The sequence below is a fragment of the Populus trichocarpa genome, chromosome 8 (genome assembly GCF_000002775.5).
Source record: "Populus trichocarpa isolate Nisqually-1 chromosome 8, P.trichocarpa_v4.1, whole genome shotgun sequence".
Classification (NCBI taxonomy): domain Eukaryota; kingdom Viridiplantae; phylum Streptophyta; class Magnoliopsida; order Malpighiales; family Salicaceae; genus Populus; species Populus trichocarpa.
The window spans coordinates 17,380,908-17,398,623 of record NC_037292.2 but is presented as its reverse complement, the minus strand read 5'-3'; the positions used below and the strand labels follow the sequence as shown (position 1 = coordinate 17,398,623).

The 17,716-nt window shown below is 35.5% G+C and overlaps 1 protein-coding gene across 1 annotated transcript; it reads left to right on the top strand.

Moving 5' to 3' along the window:
* The first annotated feature begins 10,551 nt into the window (after nucleotides 1-10,551).
* On the top strand, nucleotides 10,552-11,241 carry LOC127905609 (major allergen Pru ar 1-like). Its single transcript, XM_052454824.1, has 2 exons — nucleotides 10,552-10,758; nucleotides 10,972-11,241. Exons 1-2 carry the CDS (start codon nucleotides 10,552-10,554, stop codon nucleotides 11,239-11,241), a joined length of 477 nt encoding a protein of 158 aa, XP_052310784.1.
* Nucleotides 11,242-17,716: the final 6,475 nt, after the last annotated feature.

Below are 17,716 nucleotides of genomic sequence, written 5' to 3'. Positions count from 1 at the left end.
TCTTTCCTTATAGGTCTGTTTTTTCTTTTTGTTTCCCCTTCTCTGTTTCAGGTGGCCGGTTGTATGACCAAGAAGCTGTCGGCAACTATGCTTCTGTTGTGTCTGGCCGGCGGAGATGGAGGAGAATGAAATGGTCTAATCGTCGACTTCAGTTGGCTTTGCTGCTATCGCCTGCAGCCGCTGGAGCTGCTGCGGAGATGGTAGAGGTTGCTGGCGGTGTTGAGGCGGAGGAAAGGACATATCGGTGAGTGTCGGTGTGGCGGATGGAAGAGGGAAGTCTGGTGCTGAGAAGAGGAGTTCTGTTGGCTGAGGGGAGAAGGAGAGCTGGGTCTCGGTTTGTGAGGGAGGAGAAGATGTGCGGCTATGACTTGGAGAGGGAGATGTGAGGTCTGTTGATGGCTAAGAGAGAGAGATGGAGGCGATGGCAGAGAGAGAGAGAGGAGGAGGGCGGTGGCTTCCCTCTTTGCAAAAGGGAAGATGGTTAGTAGCCGCTACTAGAGAGGAGAGGAAGCCGAAAATTCCCAAAGCAAAAGCAGGCGGGGGGCAGCGGCCCGTCTCTGTCGGGTGGAGCAGCTGGAGAAGGTGGATTTAGGTTTTTTCAATGGAAAGGGGTGGCGGCTGCAGAGGGAGAAAGGGTTTAGGTTTCTAGGTTTTTTTTATTATTTTAGGGTTTTTTTCTTGTGGTTTAGGGTTTTTTGTGGTTCTCTTTAATTATGCAAAATTGCTCCCTTGTTCATTTTCTTCCCCCCTTGTGCATATGGATGGAGGTTCACTTATATAGAAAATCTCTACACGTGTTATTTAAGGAAATATTGCAATAATTATTGCAGATATTGTTTTCTATAACCAGCACCAACAAATCCTATATATATGGTATTTTATATTGCAATGATTATTTTCCATAACCAGCACGAATCAAATCATATATCTATGATATTTTATATTGCAGTAATTATATATGATTCAATAATTATCTCATTGACATATTGCTTCCTTAGTATTAACCTTGATGCTCTATGTTATCACCACATGTAAACCCTTATTTTTTTATTTTTTTTTAATGTATTAAAACATGGGTAAAAAATTGGGTAGCAACAATGGTTACTAGGAAACCTATGGTATGCGAGAGTTAGGGTAATGGACTGTTTGTACAAGGAGAAGACGCATCACCCACAGTGCAACCTACCTAAAGTAGGCTGCATTGTTATTTGATTGTTTTTCTAGGTTAAGTTTCTATTCGTTGGTCTCGTCTAAGGTTCAAGGCAGATCTTCCATCGTGAGGAAGTCTCTACCTTATCGGGTTAAATCCTAACCATTCTAAGGGTCACACTTATTTATTTCTTGGGTATAGCTAAGTCCTAGGATTTCGAATGATAAAATAATTGTTATGGTTTTTTTTTTTTTTTCAAACCCTAATGAATAATTATAAACTGATTAAAATATCTATTTTTGCATTTTTTTTATAAAAAAATGATAAAAAAATGATTATATCTTTTAGAAAATATACATAAAAAACCTTTAGGATTTGGTTATAGGCATGAAAACCAAACACTTTTTTTTTTGTTTTTGAAATGAAAATTTATTATTGAATATTTGGATTTTTTATGAAATTTTGTTTTATTTCATAAAGTTTCGGAGGAAACCGGGTATTTTTAATACCAGGTTCGTATCTTACAGTGTAAGTCTATAGCCTGATATTATGCAAAATAGTTGGAAAAACATGCGAAGGACCCGTAAATATTTTAAAATGCCCCTTGGATAATTTGAAATTTTTTCTTCTTTTTTTTAAAATATATTTTTATATATTCAAATATCATTATTATTATTTTACTATTAAATATATGTTGGGCTGGACCCGGCCCAGCCATCCGGGCTGGGCTGAAACGAGTTCAGCCCGAGTCAGTTTGGTTGGGCAGATTGACGGCCCAACTAACCTTTTTTTGGGGGGGCTCGGGTTGCAACATGTCCAATCTGGTTAAGTTTGGTAGTTTGATGGCCCAACTGCCTTTCTTTTTTCCTTTTTCAAGTTGGGCTGGACCTGGTCCAACCATCTAGGCTGGGATGAAATGGGTTGAACGCATAGTCCACATGGTCGCCGGTTCAACCCAGCAACCATGTCTATTGTTTGGCCATTGCTTGCAAAATCATGCAATGACCACCACCTAGGGGAAACAAGAGAAAAAGAAGAGGGAGGCTTGTCTGGCCGGAGGAGAAAAGGTGCTGGTGGCGTTCTTTGTAGTGCAGGGAAGTCCAGCGTGTGGCTGGTGACAAAAATGGCGGCGGATGCGCTGTAGAGGAAGAGGGGAAAAAGCTGGCCGATAGGAGAGAAAAAAACTAGGGTAAAAAGCTGATTTTTTCCTAATTTTAGCCTCAGATTTCTTCCTCCTCAATGCCTGGAATCCATCTTTATTTATAGGGGGTGGAAGAGTGACACTTTATCTTTATTAGGGACAAATCTTGTTCCTTGTTTCAACTGGGAAGGATCTCAACCGTTGGCTCAAAGATGTCATCATGGTCTATCAAAATAGGTTGCTAAAGGCTACCTAAGTTAGCTTATTTAGGGAGGCATCGCGGTGGTTGTGGTATCAATCAGCAGGAAAGAACAATACCGGTGTGTAGTCAAATGTTAGGTCATCATGGTGGTCTATGTTTTGTCAAATTTTGTGAAGAGACGAAGCATTAAATTCTTCTGAAAAGTAGCCACCCGGGCAGCTTTTTTAGGTAAAAAGAAGAAGATGATGAACAATATGAGTCGTCTAGTCTGTTTTTTTTTTTCTTCTAAACGGCACCATTTTGGCCTTATTTTAGCGATTTAGCTAAAGTTCAATTTAGTCCTTCAACTTTTAATTTCTTTTAATTGCACTCCTAATTGGCTTGGAACTTTTAATTTTAAGCAATTTTGCCCCCACCAAACTTCAACATCAGCCCTGAATTTCAGTGTCTCTATCATTATGGTCATTGGTTTTGAATTTCTTCAATTTAGCCCCTAATTTCTTCAATTTTCATCCCTGATTTCAGCCAATTAAATCCTTAGAGTTCAACACCTTTTTCAAAAAGGTCATTGGTTGTGAATTTCTTCAATTTAACCCCTAATTGACTTCAAAACTTTGATTTTTTTGTGATTTTACCCCTGATTTGAATGAATTGACTTTGTAAAAATTAAGTTTGGTCCTCTACAATTTCAATCTTCTCGTTAAGCTCAAATTGGGCTCCCAAACTTAATTTTTCACCAATTAAGTCCCTAATAAAATTAATTTGACCCATTTAAAGTATAATTAAGTCCTTACATTCAATTAAATCCTTTAATTTGACCCAAATTAATTCTTAAACATAATTAAACTTTTAATTTGGCCAATGATTAAATCAAATTGGCCTATTAAAACTCTAAGTATATCCCTGGACTTAATGTTTTTTGCAGATTCATCCAATAATAATTTTATTTGACATTGAATCCATAGTCTCTCTAGTTTTCGGTACAATGGGGTACAATTAAGCTCTTAATTCATTCAAAATTGTAGCTTGATCTTCCTCTATATTTGAGATCATCTTAACTTGCTTTCGCCAAATCTTAGTCTTCTTGCTATTATTATTATTATTTTAAAAAAAGAAAAAGGGGTAAAATTTTGGGGAATAACTAAAAAATAGGTTATTACAGTTACCCTCCTCTTTACAATGTTTACGATAGAAAGTCTCGTAAGAGACTTTAGATGGTAAGCTTTGTAAAAAAGAAAAAGAAATGAGAGATAACGGACTCGCCATATCAAGAAATGGTGAATCCTTCTGAAAGTATTTAAAGTAAGGGTTAGAAAGTGCACTCAGAAAAAAAAAAAGATGGGGCTAGAAAACGCTCTATCTTGGATGAGAGCATAAAGACAAAGAGAGAAGGGGGGCTAGAAAGCGCATTATCTGGTAGACGAGGCTTGGAAAGCACACTCAGAAAGAAAGAGATAAGGTTAGAAAGCATAATATCCAAAGGATGAGGGCTCAAAGGCACACTCAAGGAAAAAGATAAGGCTAGAAAGCACATTATCCAGTATGCGAGGGCTAGAAAGCGCACTCAGAAGGAAAGAGATAGAGCTAGAAAGCACGTTATCCGGCATGCGTGAGCTGGAAAACAAACTCAGAAGGAAAATAGATAGGGCTAAAAAGCACATTATGTGAAAAATGAGGGCTCAAAGGCACTCTCAAAACGAAAAAAGATAGGATTAGAAAATGCATTATCTGGAAGACGAGGGCTAGAAAGCGCACTCGGAAAAGATTGAGTTTGTAAAGTAAAAGATTATCTTTGTGAAAAACTGAAAGATTTTTCGAAGTGGTATAGTTGTACTAGGCAACCTGCCTAATGGTAAAATTCAAAGATTTTTGAAATTGTCAAATAGTCATAAGTGACCTGCACAGGTGAAGAATACAATTTTCTTTTCCCAATTGTCTTAATGTAATGGGGTGACCTGCCCATGTGAAAAATTCAAAGATTTTTCAAAGGGGTCTTATTATAATGGGTGACCTACCACGAGAAAAATACAAGGATTCTTCAAAGTGATCTCATTGTAATGGGTGACCTGCCCAGGTGGTAAAATATTTTTAAAAATGGTTTCATTGTAATGAGTGACCTGCCCAGGTAAAAAATACAAAGATTTTTTAAAATAGTCTCATTATAATGGGCAACCTGCGCAGGTGAAAAATACAAAGATTTTACAAAGTGGTCTCATTGTAATGACGACCTGCCCACGTGAAAAATTGTAAAGATTTTTGACACAACCAAAAGATTGATGTCTTCTCCCAAGTGCAGGAGTGTCGAAGTAATAAATAACCCGGTAAGACCGGGGTCGAACCACAGGGAGGTTAATTGTATAAATTATAGTTAACAGCAACAAAATAACAACAACAATAATAGTAATAATAATAATAATAATAATAATAATAATAATAATAATAATAATAAAGAGGAAGAAGAAGAAGTTGATGAGAACTTTGAGATGCAAGATTAATGTAAGGATTAAACAATGATAACAACAAATGTCAAGGTTAGAGGATCCACTAATGGTATTTCAAACAAGTATAGTATAAACTCTTTTTATTCAATTGGAAACCACACACAAAGGAGGTTCCAATCAGATTATAAATTGTTAACATGATTACATTAGTTATCTTATTCGAGTAATGCTAATACTTGTAAATGTTGTCAGGCATTCATGATTATAACTTATGTTAACAACAAATCAAGTTCCTTTCATAGCTCAGGTGTCGGTTATACCATACAGTATGGGCTATGAAAGTGCCAAGTATTTGTTGTACCAAGTGTTATACAACATAAATCTAGATTAACCATTTAACAAGCAAAGTATTAAAAGTGAACAAGATAACAAATATAAAGCATGTTAGTATCCAACATTAAAGTCCATGTTAAGTTTATATTATACTTATTCTTACACCATTAGTGTACCCTTTTCACCTTGACATAATTAACTTAGTTAAACATAATGAAAGAAAGAAACATAAATAAACAAGGAAAGGAAATGAAAAGCATAAGCAAGAAATTAATATAAGCAAAACTTAAGCATTACAAAATATAAAGAGAGCAAGAGCATGATCTTGATCTGAAAACCAAGATGCCTAAATACATGGCAAATGCCTCCTTTTATAGGCCAAAATTCGGAACTATTGATTTGTTGACTAATTGATGAGTGGGTGGCCACATCTTGACTTGGTGACAATTCTTATCTTCTTGTCTGCCAAAAACGTCATTGATGACATCATAATTTGAACAAACTTCAATCATGAAAGTTCTAGGAAATTGTCTTATCTTTCCAGGGTAGAAATTTGAGATCATTTGGACTTCTAGAACTTGAGATATGGGCTGAACACTAAACAGTGTCTGGGCTGCAGGACAGATTCGGACTTCTTCGTTGTTGCTACAATTTGGACTTGAAAACGGCCTTATTAAATCTTAGGCTTTACATGAAAGTTGTAGGCCTATGTCTTATCTTTCCATCCATATAAAGTAGACCTAAATCCGAGATCTACAGCTCCAGATATCACCCGATTACCAAACAGTGTTCAAGTTTGGACTACACCAATCATCTCTTTTCTAAGTTTGCCCATCTCTTTGTCCTTTCAATTTCAGTACTTCAACTCATCAATCAATTCTTTTATTTATGTGATAGGCCTGCATTTAAGATGAACATTTACCATAAATTAAAGGTATCTTATATTATTAGATATGTTATTATAAAACATGCTTTAGTTAAGGAGTTATTGATACTTCAAGTGCAAAATGATGATATAAAACCTTGATAAAAATACACTTTTAAGTACTAATCAATTTTTCAAAGTGGTCTTGTTGTAATGGGTGACCTGTCCAGGTGAAAAATACGACTTACTTGGCCAAAGGATTTTGGCTGGAGTTGTCTTGAAAGGATGACAAGATAGGGCTCGAATTTGCATTATCTAGGAGATGACAGCTTAAATGAGCACTCAAAGGGAAAAGAGATAGGGCATGAAGGCGCACTATCTGAGAGATAAGGGCTCAAAAGTGCGCTCAAAAGAAGAAGTTAGGGCCTGAAGGCACACTATCTTAGAGATGAAGGCTCAAATGCATGTTCAAAAGAATCAGATAGGGCCTGAAGGGGCACTATTTGGGAGATCTAGGCTGAAAAGAGATTTGTCGGTAAAACACTAATCTATCAAAGATCAAAGTATAATGCATTATGATCAATATGCATGTATACTTATCTAAGAAATATAGGTCCCCTTTCTTCATGGACTTTCCCCTTTTATAGTAATCTTCAATGTCTTTTTCACTTTTACTTACTCGAGTCATAACTTGTGATTTTGATATCTGGGAAGGGCATGATATCAGCATACTTCTTTTCCTACAAACCTTTATTTCAAAGCTTGCCATCTCTGCTCTACATATTCTGTTTTATTAGAACGAGAATCATGGAATCAGTCCTATTATGTGTTTTTTGGATTGCCCTTAACTTGATCATGCCCCCAAGTGTTTAATTCGAGTTTTCTTTAGGGATAAGGTTGTGCAAAAGAAGATTTGGTTATTTACAAAGAATTATTTTTATGCATAATTTCTGGAATTTCAAAGCCATTCCAAACACAAATACCATTTTGACGTTAGTTTCAAACAAACTTGTTCTGAAAAAAAAAATTAAGGGATTCCAATGAGCAGGTTTAGAAGTTTTGATTTTGTTGTTTTGGTAAAAGTGTGAAGTGATGTTTTGTTAGTTAGAGTTGTTCAAGCTTTAATTTGAGGGTTTCAGAGAACCAACCTTCACATGAGAAAACATGAGAAAACATTGTCTACCAATCCAAATTGTTTCACATGAGAAAACATTGCCTACCAATCCAAATTGCCTACCTTTGATCAGAAAGGACTTGATCTGACACGTAACATAGGCTTGGGCTCTAGGTTATGAAGAAAAATGATATTTATAGACTCAAATAGTTTTTAAGGGAGTTCAAGATTAAAGATCATTAATGCTTGTTTCTTGACCTCTTTTCGGTCCATGGATTCCTAGACCTCAGGACTGACATGCAAAATGGTACATCGAGCCCTATAGTGTTAGATTTGGGTTTTTTCTCTTTGTTTTCTTCATTTGGTTTTGAGCATCATCATGATATTAGCTACTTTTGTGTTATGCTCAACCTTCAGGACTCTTTCGATTCTTTCATACCCCCCCCCCCAACTTTGTTTAGGCACCTCTACTCATTGATGATTTTTTGCATATTTCTTGTACTTGCCCCTAGTGTAGGGTGTGATTTAGCCAGGGTTATTTTTTCAAGAAAAACTTACTAGGCTCAATGGAGATTGCAAAAGGTATATTTTAGCCTTATAAAAAGATTATCAAAGATGGCCTCTATTCACTTCAAACACATGTATTTAGGATTGATAAACTTTGTTTTCTTTCATGTAATTATGCAAAGTGGTCACTCATTATCCATTTAGTTAAAACTTAGCTTTGAAGTCATCTCATTGTGTTTGAGTTTTTCTTCAGGTTTTTCAAAGTGTATGGTTACCTTTCTAGGAGATCACTTGAATTTTCAAAACTTGTCTGTTAGAACAAACACCAATTTGATTTCTGTTTTTGTATTAAAACTTTGATTTTTTCAAAAACTTTTGTGAAAACATGAGATCATGCATAGTTTTTTAGGGAAAGGGAAACGCGCTAAAGAATTCTTGGTTGAACTTCAATTTTTATTGATTGATGGAATATCAAAGTTTGGCCAATTATTCTTAGCATATTGGGTTTGTAAGGTGTGCTTGTGTAGGTATGAAAAGAATGAAGAGAGTCATGCATGATATCATTTAAAAGAATGGCCTATTTAACAGAGAAAGTCTTGTGGCATTATAAGTCAATTTGCTGATAAGACTAAAACATGTTGAAACATGACGAAGTCAAAACACTTTTATAGACATGATCAAACAAAGGCAATTACTTTTTGAACACAACAGGAGCAGGCTCCATCTTTCAATTCTGATACACCTTTCTTTCGGTCAGCCTTCTAACGAAAGCTCTTGTAGGGATCTCCTCTATGGTATGGATAGAAACTGGGTGCTTGCTCGAGTAAACTAACGATGCAAGCCACATTAGCTTTCAGAGACTCCAATTCTTCTTGGAAATGATCATCACGATGGCCGCACTTTTCATCTTCTATATTTCTTAGTGTAAGTCGGGTGTTGTAGATTTACGGATTGGAGCTCTTTGGGAATCTATATTTCAACCTGATGCATGTGTAAATGTATATGTATGAAAATGTATGCACAATGGGTATGGATTAACCTGTTCAAAGAGCTAATCCATGACTTCTTTATTGAATATGGACAAAAATCTATAGTTCAATTAATCTGAAAGGATCTTTTCCAAGTCCTTATCTTAGTTAAACCTATATACAGTGGAGAGTACAAGACAAAAAGGTGGGTCTAAGCCTCTAAACATAATTTTTATGTGCGACAATTCCCCTCAGCTAATTACATCATCTGAGATTCTTACCTATATTCAGAAAAAATCATAGTTTTAGATTAGAAAATCCTGCGGGGTTCAAGATTATTGATCAGGTCTGTCTTGATGCAAAATGAATTATTAGGGAGTCCATACCCTAAGGGAAGGTTCTAGGTCATTATATGAGGGGTAAGCTTTCTACCTGGTCTCAAAAGGATTTATGATTTACCTAGTGACCACGTTTCAGGAAGGCAGTATAGGGGTTTACAAGGAATGGTTAGGACATAGTATGATCGTCATTACCAAGTAAACGCTCAGCTCATAGTTGGATGTTTCACGAGTCTAAACCCCGACTAAAAGTCATGAGGTAGACCACTACTCCCCACCTAACCTAGAATCGAGTTTATTCATAAAAATTAAAATGCATTAAGGCATTAATCCATACCCGACGTACTTATGCATGAGCAGTATTCAAAAATGCATCTTAAATATGCTAAAATTAAACATACTTAAAATAAATACGCAAACAATCAAACAAGCAAAGTTTAGTCTAACCAGATAAGGCGTTACCCAGTGGAGTCGTCATCCTGTTGTGACATGCACGACATCGAATGACGGGTTTACCTCCTGACATTGATGAAAAAAGGGTTTTATGTATAATCATAAAGTTATGATTATGAAGTTCAGGAGTCGCCACTTAATATTATGGTTACCAGGAAACCTATGGTCTGCGAGAGTTTAGATAAGAGATTGGTTCTATAAGGAAAAGACGCATCACCCTAGTGCAGTCTACCTATGGTAGACTGCATTGTTGTTTAATTGTTTCTCTTGGTCAAGTTTCGATTTATTGATCTCGTCTTAAGTTCAAAGCAAATCTTTCCTCGTGAAGAAGTCTTCTATCTTATCAGGTTAAATCTTAATTATTCTAAGGGCAAGACTTATTTAATTCTTGAATATAGAAAGTCCTAGCATTCCAAATGACAATAATTGTTATGAGTTTTTTTTGTATTTTAATCAAATTTTAATAGATAATCATTAATTATTTACGATATTTATTTTTTTTATTTTTAAGAAATAGTATTTGGTGAGGTGATGGAGTGCTAACTGATTTAGTGTTTTGCTGATGTTAATTACATAAGTAATTAAAAAGCGAAACCCTGCAGCGGCTGTTGTTTTGAATAAGCCAAGCTTCCCCGTCGGTAACTTTTGGCAGGTTTTAGCAGTACACAGTTGGCGCTGCTAATTGAATAGATCCGTAATTTTGTTGTTTTGAATCTGAACTAATGAGATGATTGAGGAAATCATGGTGGTAATTAAGAGTAAGGACACCATTTAGAATCATAATTATTCTTTTCAAATTTATTTTAAATCTAGTTAAGCTCCAAGTCTTTCATTGTTCGGCATCTAAAACAGAAAGAGATGTTAAATCGAATCTGTCAAACAAGAAAAGCTGTGGACTGATATCTATAAATAGCAAATCAAGTTCTACCATTTCTCCATCCCAAACATTAATCTTCAAACTCAAGCTTCTCGACATTTATCTACACGTTTAATTCTTCTTCATTTGACCATCTTCAAACTCCAGCATTTATACGTTATCATGGGAGTTTTCACTTACGAATCAGAGGCTTCTACTGTGATCCCACCAGCCAGGCTGTTCAAGGCCCTTTTCGTTGATGCTGCTGAAGTCATGCCCAAAGCCCTGCCACAGGCTATTAAAAGTATTGTCACTCTTGAAGGAGATGGAGGCCCTGGAACCATCAAGCAAACTTATTTTGGCGATGGTCAGTACGTAGCTTCACTAGTAGTCTGATACATGATTTCCGTAACAGTCACAATCCATCATTTTGAATAGAGTGGTTTCACTCTTTTGCTCCTCCTAGTAAACAAAAATGAGCTAAAAAACTAACAATATGGATTTGCATTTTGAACTTTTGACCAAGGTCGAGTCTTACATACATATGAACTAATTAAGGAACTGTGCATGCTTGTTGATTCCTCAGGTAGCCTATCTTTCAAGGAGAGGACTGATGCTATTGACAAGGAGAATTTGTCATATGCGTACACTGTGTTCGAAGGTGCTGTCTTGGCAAACACATATGAAAAAATCTTCAACGAATCTAAGATTGAAGCCTCCCCTGACGGAGGATCGGTGTGCAAGACCAGCACCACATACTACACTGTTGGCAACGTGGACGCTAAAGCAGATGAAATTAAGGATGGACAAGAAAAGCAAATGGGATTATTCAAGGCCATTGAAGCCTACCTGTTGGCAAATCCTGATGCTTAAATGTGCCTTATCTGAAGCTGGTCTTGACGTTTGTTCTAGAGTTCCTGAAGCTACAAAATGATAATAAAGAATCTGTGTTGAGTTCTTCGGTCTTGTAATTTTCAATAATATTAAAAATATATGGTGTATTGTTTGTAAGAAGATAATTGAAAATCCTCGCGAGAAATAAGTTTTTACTTGCAAATGATTTGGTGGACATTCTTCAATTTGGCATCTTACTAATTACATAATCATCAGGGAAATGAATAAATCGACTTATCATAAATAATTGTCCAAGAATATTTTATATTATTTTTCTTATAGTAGTAATACATATTATGTATAAATATATGTTTAAGACTATTTTTCAAAGCGCTATAAAGAGTGTTAGAAAGAACAATATCATTATAAAATTTCTTATATTTGCTTTTACAGCCCAATTACGTATAATCAGTGTATTATTATTATTATTATTATTATTATTATTATTATTTTATTTTCAAAATAAATATAGTTAGAAAACATCACAATAGGAGCTTTTATACTTAAAGCCTATTTGAACTTGTTGTTGTGTTGTGTTATAAAATTAAATAAATCAAACTATTTTGGTAATGAATTGTTGAGATACACTTTTTTATGAGTTACATTGATACCAAACACCCATGATGAAGTGTTTGTTATTGTAGAATTTTTTAGAGCTTGTCTCCCAGGTGTATAGGCTATGTCAAATCTACTTTAGCTTCTCAATCAATTTGTTGTGATGTGCAAGGCGTTGAATGATAGATCTATCTTTTAAAAGTGATAAAAAAAAAAGTTTTGTGTATAATTATAAAGTTATGATTATAAAATTTGAGAGACGCCATCTAATATTATGGTTATTATGAAATCTATGGTATGTGAGAATCTGAGTAATTGACTGGTTGTGTAAAGGGAAGACGCATTACTCACAATGCAACCCATCTAAGGTAGGCTATATTATTATTTGATTATTTTCCTGGGTTAAGTTTCTATTTGTTGGTCCCGTCTAAAGTTCAAGGCAAATCTTCCCTAGTGAGAAAGTATATACTTTATTGGATTAAATCTTAATCATTCTAAGGGTCACACTCTTAGATATAACTAAGTCCTAGCATTCCGCATGACAAAATAATTGTTATGGTTTTTTTTTTTACATTTTGGTCAAACTCTTATGAATAATTATAAACTAGTTATAATATCCATTTTTGTATTTAAAAAAATAATAAAAAAATAATTTTATCTTTTAGAAAAAATGCATGAAAAACCTTTAAGATTTGGTTGTACGCATGAAAACCAAACAATTTTTTTAAAAAAATGAAAATTTATTTTTGGATTTTTTTTGAAATTTTGTTTTATTTCTCGAAGTTTTGGAGGAAACCGAGTATTTTTAATACTGGTTCCGTATTTTACAGTGTAAGTCTACAACCCGATATTATACAAAATAGTTGGAAAAACATGCGAGGGACCCGCAAATATTTTAAAATGCCACTTGGAAAATTTGAATTTTTTTCTTCTTTGTTTATATATATATATATATATATAAGTTGGGTTGGACTCAACCTAGCCATCCGGCTAGGCTGAAACGGGTTCAGCCCACTGCCCACATGATCGTTGGCCCAACCCAGCGACCATGTCTATTGTTTGGGCATTGCATGCAAAATCATGCAATTACCACCATCTTGTGGAGGGGGGGAGAGGGAGGCTTGTCTGACCAAAGGAGAAAAGGTGTTGGTGGCGTTCTTGGTGGTGCAGGGAAGTCTGGCGTGTGACTGGTAGCGGCAATGACAGTGGAGGAAAAAGGGAAGAGGTGGCCGAGAGGGGAGAAAAAAACTAGGGAAAAGAGCTGATTTTTTCTCAAATTTGGCCTCAGATTTCTTCCTCTTCAATGTCTAGAATCCACCCTTGTTTATAGGGGGTAGAAAAGCGACACTTTGTCTTTATTGGGGACAAACTTTGGCCCTTGTTTCAACTGGGAAAAATCCCAACCATTGGCTCAAAGATGTCATCATGGTCTATCAAAATGGGATGCTAAAGGCTACCTAAGTTGGCCTCTTTGGGGCAATGTCGTGGCGTTGTGGTGTCAATTAGTCGAAAAGAACAATACCGGTGTGTAGTCAAATATCAAGCCATCATGGTGGTATATGTTTTGTCAAATTTAGTGAAGAGAAGAAATATTAAATCCCCCTGAAAGTAGCCATTTGGGCAATTTTTTGAGTAAAAAGAAAAAGTTGATGAGGTGTAATAACCCGACTTTTTCAATGCCAAAACAACTGAAATTTTTTTTTTTCACCATATCATTCTGAAAAATTGATAAACCAACGTTCACTTATTATTGTGGCACAATCCATATGCAATAACATCACTCAACATTTCATAAGGAGTAGTTCTCACACATACACATAGTCACATTTGCATAAATACAAGTTTACATCATAAATATATGAACATAGTCATAAGTGCACATACTAAGTAATAATAGTCATTACGAGTTTAAATAAAAGTACCGAGTAACAATTATACATTAATACATTTTACTTGTACAAAATACATTGTAATTTAATGCGACTACATAATTCTTTGCAAAAGTAGGGTCCCGTGAAATCGGGTTCCTAGACACCTCGTTGGTGTGACGTCCCTACTGCAATACAAATATTTACAAGAATTATAAATAATTAATAATAAGCAATTAAATAGTTTAAGGAAAGCATTATTGTTATTTTCTGTTTAAAGAAAAACAATCGTGGTTCTTTCATTTACTTGGTACACACAAAACGTAATACACATGAACGCATCAATTCTTGAAACTAACTCATAACTTCCCAATCCCGCTATCCTCTTAGGACGCCCTTAGTCAAAGCTAATTATCAATCACAACCCAGTCATACGCTTCAAATGGCATTAGTCAGAGCTAATCATCTATTCATCTCGGTCATCTACTTGGGATGCCATTAGCCAAAGCTAATCATCTACTCATCTTGGTGATCCACTCCGGATGCCATTAGCTGAAACTAATCATGTATTCATCTCATTCATCCTTTTAAAGTGTCATTAGCCAAAGCTAATTATTTATTCATCTCGGTTATCCACTTTAGATGCCATTAGCCGAAGCTAATCATCAATCACAAAACGAACACTCCCATGACTGCTTGGTATTCATAATAACACGATATTATGACATTCGTAATAAGACATTTCTTAGTCGGTTAAACATGTATCACAACACAATAATATATCATCCTTAAACAAGTCATTTAAGAACATTAACATTTTCATCAACAACTTAATCAACATTTCATAGTCGGTTTAACATTCATCATAACGCAATAAAATATCATCCTCAACAAGTCAATTCAGAACATTAACATTTTTATCAACAACTAAACCCACATTTCGTAATCGGTAACATTCATCAACAACTCAATCAACATTTTATAGTCGGTTTAACATTCATCACAATGCAATAATGTATCATTCTCAAACAAGTAATTTCATAACATTAACATTATATAAGAAAAAGGTGGAAGCCACTTACCTGTCCCACCTATGGGGTGTCCTTGTCCTAACGAAGGTTCGATCCCAATCGCACCACCTAAAACATCAATGGGCACAAATCATTGCATTCATATTTAGTAATCACACCACTTGTCACCATGCATATTTCAAGCATACACAAGTTCATATTCAAGTGTTCCACATATTACAATCACACAATACAATCATTTTAATCAACGGACCAATCCAGATATGTAAATCTGCTGCAAACTAATTAGCAAAAACTAGTTTTGCTAGTGATGCAGATTCGTTAGCGAACTGATTTGCTGGAATACAGAATCGTCAACGAAACCAGTTTACTAGTGCTACAAATTCATCAACGAACTGATTCGCTGGAACAAAGAATCGTTAGTGAAACTGGATCGCTGGGACACACACTCATCAGCAAATGAATTCGCTGGAACATAGAATTGTCAGTGAAACTAGTTCGCTGGTGACGCAAACTCGTCAGTGAGCTGATTCGCTGGAATATAGAATCGTCAGCAAAACTAGTTCACTGGTAGAGCAAAATTTGGTAGCAAAAACTGTTTTGCTGGCGACACAGAATTCGGCAGCGAAAACTGGTTCGCTACTGACACCACAATTCGACAGCGAAAACTAAGCTGCTGACAACATATTTGGCTTAAATCGCCAGCCCACATGGGCTACTATTGACTCAGAAATTGTTAATGAAAGTCGAGTCGCTACCAACTCAGAAATCATCAACGCAACACAGTTTCACGGCTGACGTAGAAATTGTTGATGAAAACTGAGTCACTATTGACTCAGAAATCGTCAACGCAACCCCTGTCGTTGCCAATTCAGAAATCGGCAGTGGCGATGAATTTTTTGTTTTGTTTTACTTCTTCCCTTCGGCCAAGCATAATGCTTATGTTAGTCTTCCCTCTACCAATGTTTCTCACCCTAAATAGACATAGAACTCACCGAATCACACTCTATTCATCATCAAACAACACAAACATCAACACAAGTTCATTTAGCAAGGTTTTCCCAATTCATTCCTTCCAACATTAGCATCTAGCATTGCTATTACATAAATTCATGCATTCTCAATTGCATTATGGTAATGTACCAATACAATTCACAAACACATGCTCACTTTCTTGATTCATTACCTATCCATTCAACGCATCAATAAACCAAAGCATTAACTAGAGGGAGTCTCGTTTCAGTTGCAACATGTCCTTTTAAGGTTTACCAACAGCACAATTGCATTTCAATAATATTTCAACACATTTCCATAGAATTTTGTCAGAGATATATGCAGAAATTACATCATTTATACATGAATGATTTTGTTTTTCTGGTTCAAGTATGACTCTAAAGTCTTGACAAGGTCATCCTTCAAGTATTTGGTCACTTAAGTTCATGGTCTGTCCAGCCATCATTATGGTCGACCATCTAACTAGGTTTGTACCTTCAAAATTGTCCATCTTTCTTGTTGCATGTTCTGGTTATAGGTCCCTTATTCAGCCTTATTATTGTCTTCCTTTTTAGTTTAGTTTTTCCCCTAGCAGCTAGTGTAAAATTTTAGGCATTCTCTCATGGTTTTCTTCTTACTTTCGGTTCCAAGGATTTAAGAACAGGTGGGGAAAAGATTTGGTTCATACACTACTATTTTCAACAGCTTTAGGAAGGGATTTAACAAGTTTTTCTCCCTCCTCTACTCATGGTTTTATGTTTCTTCTTCCTTTCTGGTTTTGATTTTTCCTTCCTTCCTTCTCTACTTGCACCAATCGGCTTGTTGCACACCCTCTCTTTCCATGGTTTTAACCATTTTCGATACTCCTTAACTCTCCTTTCCTCTATAGGGTTCAAAAGGGATGCATGCAGCTGGGTTGGGGGTCTTCTCTTTGGGAAATATGGAGAGGTTCAATTGCATACAGCTGGATGGTTTTGGGGAAAAGCAAGGGTCACCCTTTCTCTCTCTCTCTCCTTGCATTTATACCCCCTTTAAATAAGGTAGGGTGTTTAGGGCTGGTTTAAATGTGTTTTTGTCCCTGCTTTGATTTCTCTAAAACCAGTTTTCTGCCCCCTCTCTTAACTCCTTAAGGCATACCGGTTTGCTCCCCTAAACTCTTACTTAGCATGAGCCAACATTTTACTTAGATTTCTGTCAGGTATTACAGCCACGACTTACACATGAATTTGTCAGTGCACACAACGACTGTTGATTCAGATATCGTCAATGAAAACTGAGTCACTACCGATTTAGAGATCGGTAATGAAAACTATGTTGTTGCTGATTCAGAAATCGGCAACGATAGTGGAGTCGTTTCTAGCTTTACCTTTTTTTTTGTTGGGTGATTACATTCTCTAATTTAATCCCTAATTGACCCCCAAAACTTTGATTTTCTTGTGATTTTACCTTGATTTGAATCAACTAACTTTGTAAAAATTAAGTTTGGTCCTCTAAAATTTCAATTTTCTCAATTAAGCCTAAATTGGGCTCCCAAACTTAATGTTTCACTAATTACATGCCTAATAAAATCAATTTGACCCATTTAAAGTATAATTAAGTCCTTACACTTAATTAAATCCTTTAATTTGACCCAAATTAATTCTTAAACATAATTAAACTTTTAATTTGGGTCATGATTAAATCAAATTGGCCTATTAAAAATATAATTATATCCCTAGAATTAATTTTTTTATAGATTTGTCCAACAATGATTTGATTTGACCTTGAATCCACATCGTCTTTCCAGTTTCTCCCAAATCATTCAAATTACAACTTGATATTCCTTTAAATTTGAAATCCTCTCAACTTGCTTTTGCCAAATCGTCAGTCTTCTTGCTATTATTATTATTATTATTTTAAAAAGAAAAGGGGGTAAAATTTTGGAGAATAACCCAAAAATAGGTTATGACAGTTGCCCCCTCTCTTTACAATGCTTATGATAGAAAGTCTCATAAGAGACTTTAGATA

Excerpts from the sequence above, each read along its gene's own strand:
- LOC127905609 (XM_052454824.1), top strand. The coding sequence starts at position 10,552 with ATGGGAGTTTTCACTTACGAATCAGAGGCTTCTACTGTGATCCCACCA. Across the intron at positions 10,759-10,971 it reads AGTACGTAGCTTCACTAGTA|GAGAGGACTGATGCTATTGA; the intron begins GTCTGATACATG and ends CTATCTTTCAAG.